The 12,361-nt window shown below is 46.4% G+C and overlaps 1 protein-coding gene across 1 annotated transcript; it reads left to right on the forward strand.

The window, feature by feature from the left end:
* Window positions 1-6,541: 6,541 nt before the first annotated feature.
* Window positions 6,542-7,654, forward strand: LPAR5 (lysophosphatidic acid receptor 5). Its single transcript, XM_068402497.1, has one exon. The coding sequence runs from the start codon at window positions 6,542-6,544 to the stop codon at window positions 7,652-7,654; it is 1,113 nt and encodes a 370-aa protein (XP_068258598.1).
* The last annotated feature ends 4,707 nt before the right edge of the window (window positions 7,655-12,361 follow it).

The following is a 12,361-nucleotide window of genomic DNA, read 5'->3' on the forward strand; positions in this document are numbered from 1 at the left end:
CCTTTGTCATTTCTGCGGTGCTAGGAGGCAGCAGCTATTGGTGAGATAGTGTCAGGAGAGAAGATGCCCAGGACCAGGCAGCGAGATGCCAGGCACACATCTCATCTCAGGGCACACCTGCCTGTTCCAGCCCCTGCATGCAAGTACAGCTAGGGTTTTCCCACACCCCAAAAAAAAAATTTCAAAATCCCCATGTGTTTTGCATGTCCTGGGGGGCACTTCTTGCTAGCAGCTGTTTTCCTGCCTCTGGCAAGAGGTGCCCACCTTGAGCCCAACCTCTGGCTCGTCTCAGTCCAGCACCCCACGCCAGCCAGGGCCCTGGGCAGCTCCTGAGCGCTTAGGGGAGGCAGGTGGCTGTTGTCCGAGTGGGGTGGTCACAGGAGGAGGTGTATGGCAGGGGAGGATGGTGCATTGTTTTTCAACTGTTTTTTTGGGGGGGGATTGTCTGCCCATCCTCCAGCATCACTTTCTCCTCTCCCCTCACACAACAACAGCAGGCAGCGTTGCCCCCATCTCACACCTATACCAGCACCTCTTCCTCCCTCACCGGTGTTTTTCCTTCCTTATAGTTTCTGCAGCCTCCCCTGCAGCAGCTGCTCAGTGTGTGTGTGTGTGTGTGTCTGTGTGTGTGTGTATATACACACGCACATGTGCACATGTGTCATGTCTATGTCATTCCCCCTGCCCACCCCCCAGAGCATGAATACTAGCAACAAATTCACTTTCCACCTGCAAACAGAAAGAAGTACCTGCCTAAGTTGCAGCCGTAGTTTGAATTGCTCTTTTCTACCCCTGCTGGGGAAAAGTCCATGGTCTGGGAAGATGGCCTTCAGGGGCTCATACTGATCTTCACTGAGAGGTAAAAAGATGCTTCCTCCACCTCCTGGGCCACATAAGGTCAGTCACCAAACAGAAAGTTCCCTCAGGATTTCAAGACAGCATCTCATCGTGAGGAGGAGGATGATTCAGCTGCAGTACCTTTGCCTCCTTATGTAGCTGATGACTTGAGACCTCTCAGAAGCTTTTGTGTAGAGCAACGAGTACTTGAGGTTCTTGTAGAGGCAGCCACAAAGAACATGGCCTGTGGCGCTCAGACATTAACCAACAAGGATAATTCAACCAGTTTCAGCTCTTCTGTCTCTCTGCTACCAGCCTGCTTTACCCATAGCTTTCCTCTTCAGTGAGGGACAGTCAAAACAGTACCTCCAGAGCTCTGCGGAGAAACGTTCCATTCCCACAACTTCATCTTTCCAAAGACCGTGCATGTACGCAGGTCATTTCAGGTCTCTGAGATCTTGATTACAGTATCTGTTATGTCAAATTTGAGACTATCAGCTTAGCTTCAATAACACCACTGTTAGTGGATTCTTGCTTCTGTCTTTCCATCCACCCACAAAAAAAATCCCCTCAAAAACCCCCAGTATGTTTTCCACTCTCAGTGATGTTTTCTGCCTGTTTAGAACTCTGCTGTTCGGTGTCTCGAAGGCTGAAGGGCTCGTATCTAAGGAAAGACCACTCAGAAAAAAAGAAAAGGGGATGGTGGGCAAAAAATTAAACAGATTTCTTGCACTGGTGTTCATGGCAGGAAACCCTGGGAGATTTCCATGCCAGAAACTCTCTTTACAGGGAAATTCATCAGAGGACTGTCTCTGATCAAAACAGTGGTAGGAATGGTTATGGAGCAGCAATATGAACTAAGCAATGTCTGAAACCACACAGCTCCTACCCCAGAGGTCTGAAAACAACTGAAGGGTGTAAGACCTGACTAACTGTGGTGTAGAAACATTTGCTTAAAACTGTTTTTAAAGGCTCACTAGCAGACACAAATTGAGAAAAGGTTCTTGGGGGATTTCAGACCAGGGAGCCTGATGTCTCTGCTGAACAAATTAGTAGAAGCTATAATAAAGGAAAAAATCAATTGGCATGCAGTCACCTCTAATTACTGGGGAAGAGTCGTCATGGCTTTTATAAAGGGATGCTGTGTCTCACAGTCCTTCTTTGAAGGAGTCAACAAGCACGTGAACAGTGGCCCATGTGGATTTCCAAAAGGTTTTCAAAAGGGCTCTCACCAATGGTGCTTAAAGAAATTTAGAGAAAAGGTTCCTACCTGGATAAAAAGTGCCTAAAAGACAGGACAGAATGAGGGTAGATGGGTTTTCTCAGTGGAGTTATAAGACACCAGTGCTGGGGCTTGGACTGTTTGACTTATTCATCAGGGATGAATAATAAAATAACAAATCCGTTGGAGATATAAAATTATTCAAGTTAGAAAAGATGAGGGTTGGCTGCGAAGAACTGCAGAGATTAAGAGAAGTGTGAGTGGCTGGCCTTAAAATAACAGCTGAAATTTCACCTAGCAAAGTGATGAGAAAAACCAATCTGAACTGACCATTACCCCTTGCAAATGAGTTCTACGCCTACTCAGCCCAGTGCAGCCACATCAATGACATTGTGTACATCTTGAGCACCCCACCATAGGGCTCACAAAGGCTGTAGCAGAAGTGGAAAGGTGCTGAGAAGGGCAACAAGGACAGAACGGCTCCTCTGTGAAGAACAGCTATGAAGACAAGGACCATTTAGCCTCAAAAAAAAAAACAAACGGTTACTGAGGGGGAATATGGTAGATGTTTATAAAATCATCAGTGATAAGGTGAAGGTGAATAGGGATGTTTTTTCCACTGTCTCTTCCAGCACTAAAACTAGGAACCACATCTAGCAGGTGGTGATTCAAAAATTAGTACAAGGAAGTGGTTCTTCGCCTGAGATGAGATTAAGCTGTGGAATTCCTTGGCACTCCTGGCACTGGATGTTGTAGATGGTAAATTTTACATTAACTCAAAAAGCAACTGGAAAAAATCATGAAAGAAAAGTTCCCTGAGGACTACTGAATACAAATAGGTCACCTCTGGCTCAGGAAATCCCTGGACTACAACATGCTGGAAGCAGAAAGAGAACTTTAGGGAGCATAACTACATGATTGCACTGTTCTTACATTATCCCTTCACCATCCATGATTTGAGATAGAATACTGGTTGTAGATAGACCACTGATCTCACACAGTATGGATAGTGTTTACATAGTATATTCTCTAGAGGTGTTCATTGAATACCTCTTGATAAAAAAAGCTTGTCTGTGGAGACAAGTCATCTTCACGTGACACCTGGCTGGTCTGGGCACACATGTTAGAGCATGTCATGTTCTCTCACAGAGTCTCAGTCTCACTCACTTTGTCTCTGTCAAGATGGAGGTCTCGCCAGTCTGTTCAGTCTGCAGTCATTGCAAGGTTTTGGCTCTAGCAAAAGCTGGCGTATCCTCCTTGAGACTTTTTGAGACATCTAATAATTTCACTTGAAACCAACAACATTCTTGCACATTTGCCTTGTCTTGCTGGATTAACTTATACTTTGTTCACACAAAGTTTTCATCCATCATTATCAAAGAAGGGTGAAAGCCACTCAGATGTAGCTTGACAAACCAGTAGAAAAGTTCCTCGAAGAAACCTGTCTTGGTGGCAGACCTGCCCAGCACCACAAAAGGATGGGCAAATTGATAGCTGTCTACCGTCTTGTAATAGACTTCCACTTTCATTGCTTAACATATTGTTGCCAGAATGAATCTTTTCTTATCTATGTGGTCAGCACACGCTGCTTCTGTCTTTCATAGATCCTCCCTCTAGATCTGTGCATTGCCCCACGATGCCACCCAGAAGGTCTGACTTGCTTGTCATGCCTGTCAAGTTGCTGATTAGCTTCCTCTTACATTAATATCAACCTTATGTAAAGCTTTCCTCTAGACAGAAAATTCTACTATCCTTTTGAGGTGAATCACACTCTACATGGGCTCTGTGAAGGAGTCCCTATACTAACTCCTGAAAACAGCTGTGGGGAACTGTGTCATACTTGCCAACCCCTATTCCACTGTGACAGCTTTGAGAGCAGATGTCTAGTTTTAGGATCATAGAATAATTAAGGCAGTCTCTAGCCCAACCTCCTACTCAAAGCAGAGTCAGCTATCAGATCAGATAAGGTTACTCTGGACTTTACAGAGTCTGGTTTTGAAAACTTCCAAGGATGGAGACTCCACAACCTCTCTAGGAAACCTGTTGCAATACCTGACTGTCCTCACAGTGAAAACATTTTTTTCCCTATATCCAGTCTGACTATCTATTACTTCAGTTTAAGCCCATTGCCTCTTGTTCCCCTGCCATGCCTCACCGTGAACAGCTAACTCTGTCCTCTACCAGTAGCCAAATTGCAGGTTTGGGGAGGGTGGAGGGTTGACTCCGGCTGGACAGCTGCCCAGCAAAGCTGCTCTGTCACTCCCCTTCCTCAGCTGGGCAGGAGAGAGAAAATATAACAAAAGGCTCGTGGGTCAAGATAAGGACAGGGAGATCACTCAGCAGTTAATGTCACGGGCAAAACTGACTTGACTCAGGGAAAAACTAATTTAATTTATTACCAATCAAATCAGAGTAGGATAATGAGAAATAAAGACAAATCTTAAAACACCTTCCCCCCACCCCTCCCTTCTTCCTGGGCTCAGCTTTACTCCCAAGTTCTCTACCTCCTCCCCCTGAGCAGCACAGGGGGACAGGGAATGGGAGTTGTGGTCAGTTCATTACACGTTGTTTCTGCTGCTCTTTCCTCCTCAGGGGGAGGACTCTTCACACTCTTCTCCTGCTCCAGTGTGGGGTCCCTCCCACAGGAGACATCCACCACAAACTTCTCCAATGTGAGTCCTTCCCACAGGCTGCAGTTCTTCACAAACTGCTCCAGCATGGGTCCCCCACAGGGTCACAAGTCCTGCCAGTAACCTGCTCCAGCTTGGGGACATCCATGGGCTGCATGTGGATATCTGCTCCACCATTAACCTCCACGGGCTGCAGGGGAACAGCCTGCCTCACCATGGTCTGCACCACAGGCTGCAGGGGAACCTCTGCTCTGGTGCCTGGAGCAGCTCCTCCACTCCTTCTTCACTGACCTGGTGTCTGCAGACTTGTTTCTCTCACATATTCTCACTCCTCTCTTCTGGTTGCTGTTGCACAGCAGTTTTCTTTCCCCTTCTTAAATATGTTATCACAGAGGTGCTTCCACCGTTGCCGATGGGCTCAGCCTTGGCCAGCGGTGGGTCCATCTTGGAGCCAGCTGGAATTGGCTCTATTGGACATGGGGAAAGCTTCTAGCATGTTCTCATAGAAGCCACTCCTAGAGTCCTGCTGTTACAAAAACCGTGCCACACAAACCCAATACAAGTAGGCTGCTATTATATCCCCTGGAGCCTTCTCTTCTCCAGTTGAACAAGAACAGTTCCCTCGGCATCTCCTCATAGGGCAAGTGCTCCAGCCCCCAGATTACTTTGGTCACCTTCCACTGGATTCACTCCAGTTGATCAATGTTTGGTGGGACAGTGCTATCATTAGTATCTAGAGTGGTTACCAGCCTCACGCTAACTTGGAGTCACAGATATGTTTGCCCACATGAATCCCATGGCCCTTCCTTCTTTGCTGTGTCCTCCCTTACCTGGCTGTACTGCTCTGTGTTTGTGGGACTTGGCCTGCTTCATTCTTTATGGTGTTGTAAGCAGGAAGATGATCTGAGGACATGCAATTCAAATAGGCACCACTGGTCCCATTCAAAAGAGAACACCAATGGAGCTGTATGAATGTAAGCAATGTAAGGAACTCCAGCTAGCTGGGACTCAGGTTTGTGTGAGTTGTTCCACCTATGAAAAGGAGCTAGGGTGGAGTCCAGTCTAACTGCAGTGTAATTCTTTTTATCTGCAATGGATGTACAAAGTCCTATTTCTCTGATATGAAACAATACCATGCAGTTTTTATTTTAAGTTCCTTCCAGTCAGCATTTTTCCCTCAAAATGCTTGCTCTCTTCTTTTTCTTTCTCTCTCTCTCTTTTTCTGGAGCTGTCTTGACTGCTTTTCCTGTGTGCTCTTGTGCTGTCCCTTTCTTGTATACATGTGCTCTCAGCAGTGATCAAAGCAACGTGCATTCTCTGGGGCTGAGCAGTAAATAATTATGTACAACAATTACCTTCTCTGTGCTCTGGCTTCTTCTGCCATGTAATTACTTTTCTACTGTCCATTTTTCTTAGTCTTTTGGTTTCTTTGTGAGCTCTTGCAGCAGAAGCCATCATGGTGGGATTTTGACCTTTCAAGAGGTTTCTCCCTCTAACTTAAACTCTCCTGTCTTGGTCTTCCACTCTGACCAGGAATTGTGCTGACATTCAACGACTGGCAATGACCCTCCATCACATCAGCATCCCCATAACCACTGGAAAGAATTGCTGAAGTAGAGGCAGAAGCTGACTACATTACCATCCCTGCCAGATGACCACTGACCAACAATCCAAAGTAGCACCAGTCAAGAGAGAGACGTGCCCATCTGTCTCCCAGCTGCAGATGAGGGGAATGACCTGCCCATAGCTTCTTAGAGGGGAATGACTTCTCTCAGTGCTTTTCTTTGTGCCTCTTTAGCCCACCAGCAGGCTCAACCATCTCAGCGAGACCCTCCCCTGATCCCTGCTGGGCATGTCAGCTTCCAATGCGTCTCAGACATGCAAGGATTACACCTTCAACCACCACCTCCTCCTGCCTGGCTACATCCTGATATTCATTACAGGCTTGATACTGAACGTGATGGCCCTATGGATATTCATTCGCTACCTGCGCCTAAAGTCTGTAGTGATGATCTACATGTTCAACCTGGCCATGAGCGACCTCACCTTCACACTCCCTCTGCCGCTGCGACTCTACTACTATTCCAACCACCACTGGCCCTTTGGTAACACCCTGTGCCAGGTCTCTGGCTCTGTCTTCCAGATCAACATGTATGGTAGCTGCCTCTTCCTCATGTGTATCAACCTGGATCGCTATGTTGCCATTGTCCACCCACTTCGCTGGCGCCATCTGCGGCGCCCCAAGGTGGCCAAGCTCCTTTGCCTGATTGTCTGGGTTGTGATCTTCACGGGCTCCATCCCGACAGCCATAGTCCACAAGCAAAACCACTGTGAGGTACACAACCAGACCATTTATCTGTGCTTTGAAAGCTTTAGTGACAACATGTGGCAGAATAACCTCTTCCCACTAGTTGTCCTGGCTGAAATCTTGGGGTTTCTCCTGCCTCTCAGCTCTGTGACATACTGCTCGATTCGGATCTTTCAGGAGCTCTGCCAGGACAGCCAGACAAAGACCTTGCGACAGCAGAAGACCGTCCGTCTCCTCTTGGTCAATCTGGTCATTTTCATCATCTGCTTTGTGCCCTACAACACTACCCTGGCAGTTTATGGGATGATAAAGGCCCAGGTGATGAAGGTTGATAAAGAAACACAGGCCTCCGTGCGTCAAGTGTTAATTACGACAATGCTGTTGGCCAGCATGAACTGCACGCTGGACCCCTTGATCTACTACTTTAGTACTGAGGGTTTCCGTAACACCTTTAAGAAACTGCGGCGGGGACAAGCCTGGGACTCAGATACAGGGACGCTTAAGAATCAGGTTGTGGAGAATAGGTCGACCCGAGACCATACTGTCTCAAAAGTAAAACAGTTCCCAGGTAAAAACTTTATCCGTCCCAATGAATCTTTGCCATCACTTCCTACTGCAGTATTTTTGAACGGCCCTATTGAGGACTCGGAAATATAACCACAGAAAGGTCATACCATTGCAGAGTCACCCATTCAATAATTACAGCAAGACTGTGGGAAACAGCCCAGGGTAACTCAGCAAACTGTTTGAGGGAGCACCGCAGACTGTATGTGGGTGGACGTGGTGATACAAAGCTGAAGGATGAAAGGTGGTTTTGAATAAACAGAGATGTCTTGGTGACATGGTACCTCTTGACTCTTTTGGTACAGGAAACACAGTGGGGAACAAGGACTTGACACAAACCTAGTGTGTCTAGGTCTGGTCAGCATAGATTCCTACAGCAAGTCCATCCTGCCTGAGCACCTCCTGGCTGCACTGTAACGTGAGGCAGTCCTGGGGTTAATTAGAGAGCAGACGTGGTACTCACTGCTGACAGAGTGAAGTTAGTGGTAAGGACTGAGGGAAAATTTGGGGTGTTTTTTTTTAACTAGATGCTTCAATTTGCATCTTAAATCCAGCTTGGGACACCTAAATAAGCGTCTTAATTTTCCAAAAGAGTTGAAGCATTTAGCAATCCTTGTTGGGGTCAAGGAGATAGCTGGGTGTTCAGTACTCTTGCAGAAAATAGGTTCCTAACTGTATAGTAAGACCTTAGCAAAACGATCTTTAGAAGGTATGTCAAATGTGCTTGTACAGCTGTACACACTCACACATGCAGCACAATGGCTATACATTTACCAAAAGCAAAACGGCTTGGGAAACACTAGCGTACTTAAAAATACACCCAGCATTCGTCACGGCCACAGAAAAAAGAGGATACCAATACTGTCGTAGTTTCTGAAGCTCACACTGGTGTTAGTGCTTTGCAATTTCTTGTCACTTGGCTGTAGGGTGATTGATTTAAAGTCTGAGAGATTTTCACTGTTAAAAAGAAATGATGTCACAGAATGAGGCTGCAGTGAAATGTATTTGCTTGCGCTGTTTGTACGTGCTTTTTTAGCATGCACTGTATGCGAAAGCCCTATAAATCTCCCCAGAAGTGAGAGACTCAGCTGTACACAGGCAGTGCCAGAACCCCCAGTTATTCGCTCCTGCTAGTGACCAAGGGTTGCCTTTCCACTTGCACTGCACAACAGCCTCTCTGTGTCTTCCAGCAGGACTCAGGCTATCCCAGAGTGGGTCCATTATGGTATATTTTATTTTTTTTTAAATGTTAAAGGAATGGCAAGGGAAAGTGACAAGAAATGCTGTTCAGAGTAAAGTCCTGGTTCTTAGACTTCTAAATTAGCCACGAATCTTATTTCAAGTCCCTACCTCATGACTGCTGCAAGAATAAATGGATTGCAATGCATCATGGTTTTCTGTTCACTACAGTTTAGGAGATTTTAAATCCATCTTTCCAGTCTCCCTTGAAGACCTTCTCTCTTACTACAGGTGACTGTAGAAGCAGGTCTTCAAGGAGACATGCAGAAGATGCTGAGAATCTCCACAGAGAGATCCTTGAGTCACAGGCTGCCTTGGGACATGTACGCCCCTAGGTAGGCCAGCTCCGTCCCCTTTCTCAGCCCGTGCATCACCAGCAGACCAGCCTCGAAATACAACTGCAGATGAAGGACATTTAATGGCGTCTGAGAGATGCAGTGAGAGAGGTGGAGGAGGCTTGCAGGGCAGTAGGTATTTCTATTTTGACAATTCAGGACTGACATGTGAACGCGAATCATTTGTGACATGGTGCAGCTGGAGAGGAGAGTTGTGTGCATACCTTCTGCTAGGGTCTGATGTTACCCCTTTGTTCTGGGATTTACAGAGTAGTGGAGTGATATCACAGCAACTGCACTGCTGCCCATTTCCACGTCTTCCTCCACCTGCCTCTTTGCTAGACCCCTTTCCTTGTCCCTGTTCCTCTGGTCCTTTCTCCCTTCCCCAGATATAATACACCATGCAGCTAAGCATCAACACAATGTCTTCACCGCTATGTTTTCTTCCCTGCCCAGAGAAGTTGATTTTTTCTTTCCTTTTAACTTGGCTAGAGAACTGTCATAAATTCACAGAAAGATTTGGTTGGGAAGGGACCTCTGGAGGTCCCGACCCCAACTCCCTGCTCACAGCAGGTTGTTGGGGGCAGTGAGGGCTGGCTGCTCCCCAAAGGAACAGCAGCTGAGAGCCAGGGGTGGTAACAAGGCAGGCAGAGGAAGCTGTTTCCCCAGCAAGGGGAAGCACCCACGTAAGGAGAGCAAGGCAGGTACAGTGATGCTAGCCAGGTTCAGCTGAGAATCCAGATTGTCAGACAAGCCTGTGGTGACGAGGCAGGTCCAAAGTCAAACTAAGAAGTCAAGTCAGTTTCAAGATCAGGTCTGGAGGCAGTAACCAGGGTGAGGCACAGTCCAGCGATTGCCAGACAAGTCCATCGTGACAAGGCAGGTCTCGGGTCAAGCCAGGAAGCCTATCCATGGATCTAGATCAACACGAGTGTGTGGTCACGCACAGGCAATACTGCTCAGGCAGGAGCCAAGGACAAGAGCACCAGCTTATAAGCAGCTCCTGGGGCAGGGGGTCAGCCTGGCTAAGGCTCCAGCAGAGCTTCCTGCAAACTCTCCCCAAAGTCACCAGAGGGAAGGGGCAGTCTTCAGCTGCACTGTTTCTGACCTGGTCCCAATCTCACACAGTCAAAGCCCCAGGAGCAGGGAGGATGCCCTCAGGACCCTGAGCTAGTTCATGTTGCTCAGGGCCTTGTCCAGGTGTGTCTGAGCACCTCCAAGGATGGAGATTCCTCTGCCTCTGGGGGCCCCCACGCCAGTGCTAAAACATGCCTTGGGGAGAGGCTTTTCCTAATGCTCAGCAGGAATCTCCCTTGTTGCAAGTCGTGGCTGTTGCCTCTGGTGCTTTCTCAGGGCCACTGGGAGCAGAGTCTGGCTCCATCTTCTCTTGGCCAGCTTGCCAAGTATGAATGCAATGTCAGGTGGCAGATGCCACTCCTTTGGAAGAGGCTGCTCCTCTGCCAAAGTTACAGTATCCTCCCCCCCAAAACACCACACAGAACTTCTCAAAAAGAATATCAGGAAACATAATCTTTTCTTATAGTTTCATTCCTGAAAATAGTGGAACTATTTTTACCTGGAACATTTTATAAATATTCCACCTCCAGCAGAGGAAATTTTAGCTCAAATATTTTGACAAAGTTACAAATAACTGAAAAGCTGAACTCTTAATGAATCTCATCAACCAGTTTAACAACAAAGGGGGTTGCTGGTCATGCTACACGCAGCAGAAAAGTTCCTGACTTTGGGTTTCTGAAGGCTTTCCTTAATTGTTATATATAGGCAATGGTGTGCTTGGCGTGGGCTGCTGCGTTTTGTCCTTTGGGTTTTCAATCGTTTTCAGCTTGCATTGGTTTTGTTTCATTTTGGAGGATTCTAGTCAAATTTAATTGCTTTGGATTCTGGAGGGGATTTTGGATATTTTTTATGTCTGCCAGAGAGAGCCAGTGTTAGCTAGGTCCTCCGCTTCTGCGGTTTTGCCTTTGTTAGCCTGGTTTTTTTTTATTCCATCACGCGGTGATAAAGAAGAGAACACGCATGTACGTCTCTCAGCAAAATGAGTCACTCACCCTATCTTGCTTTATAGCTTCTGTTTAATGAGCATGTATAAAAAAAGCCAAACAAACAAACCTGAAAGTCCTAGGGTTTGACAGTGTCCAACAATACCAACTGCTACAAAACGGAACCACTTCAAAGCATGTGTTTTAAACAACATGAACAAATTACACCAAGCAATGGTATTCAAGAAAGGAAAGTTAAACGACAATATAAGCTCAGCAAAGCCTTTTCAAACTTTGAAATTGACCCTCTACATCCTACTGCAATAATTCTTCAATTAGTATTCTTGCTAAGTATGTCAGGGGTAAAAGATGCCATTTGCTGCTTCCCTGCGCTTCGTGTCATTCGCAGATGTGAACATTAAACAAATTTCGTCTTATCAAGCAAGACTAAACAAGTGAAAGGTCAGAGAGATGGCAAAGAAGCACAGAATGGTTATTCTATATGGATCAGACAGGCTATCTGCAAAAATGCATAAATTAGGATTTCAAGTCTTTTGACTTCCAGAAAAGACATGCCAGTCACTTTTGGAAATGGTTCCTTATTTGGATGATACAGAAACATTGTTATGACTATTAATCATGATCTTAAATGTATTTTATACTTTCTAGAAACCCACTGACCCTCTGGGTTCTATAAGTCAGCTTGAAAAGATGTTTCAGAAGTCCCAGAACAAGCCAGATTTAATCTTCAAATGTTTTTTATTACGGCTTGTATTCCTCCCACCACGTACTGGCTGTATGCCTCCCACCGTTTGATGTATCCCTCCAACAAAACATGTATATTGTATTTCAAACGCCCTGAGCAACTTAAGCTTTGAGCTTGGGAGGTTATCCCTCCCTTCTGCTCCCCCTGCCCAGTCACAGGGAGTTGAGACAGATGTCCTCCAGAGGTCCTTCCAACCTAAATAATTGTATGATTCTTTGACCTTCTGTTTTAGATACTGATCTGATATCCCAAGCATTTTTTCAGCTTCTTCATTACCATTCCCTCTCAGAGTTGTTCTCGCTTGGATTACACTTTGCGTACCCTGCCTGCCTTCCAGCTGCAGCCAGAGCCCTTGATCCTGTGGCTGAGAGCGGTCAGCCTAAGCTTCACATTTCATGAGTTCCTTTTGAAGCCTTTCTTTCACAGTCTTGTATTCTGCAGTGCTAACAGAATCTCGGCA

This window comes from Nyctibius grandis, chromosome 5, assembly GCF_013368605.1.
Source record: "Nyctibius grandis isolate bNycGra1 chromosome 5, bNycGra1.pri, whole genome shotgun sequence".
In the NCBI taxonomy this organism is placed as follows: Eukaryota; Metazoa; Chordata; class Aves; order Nyctibiiformes; family Nyctibiidae; genus Nyctibius; species Nyctibius grandis.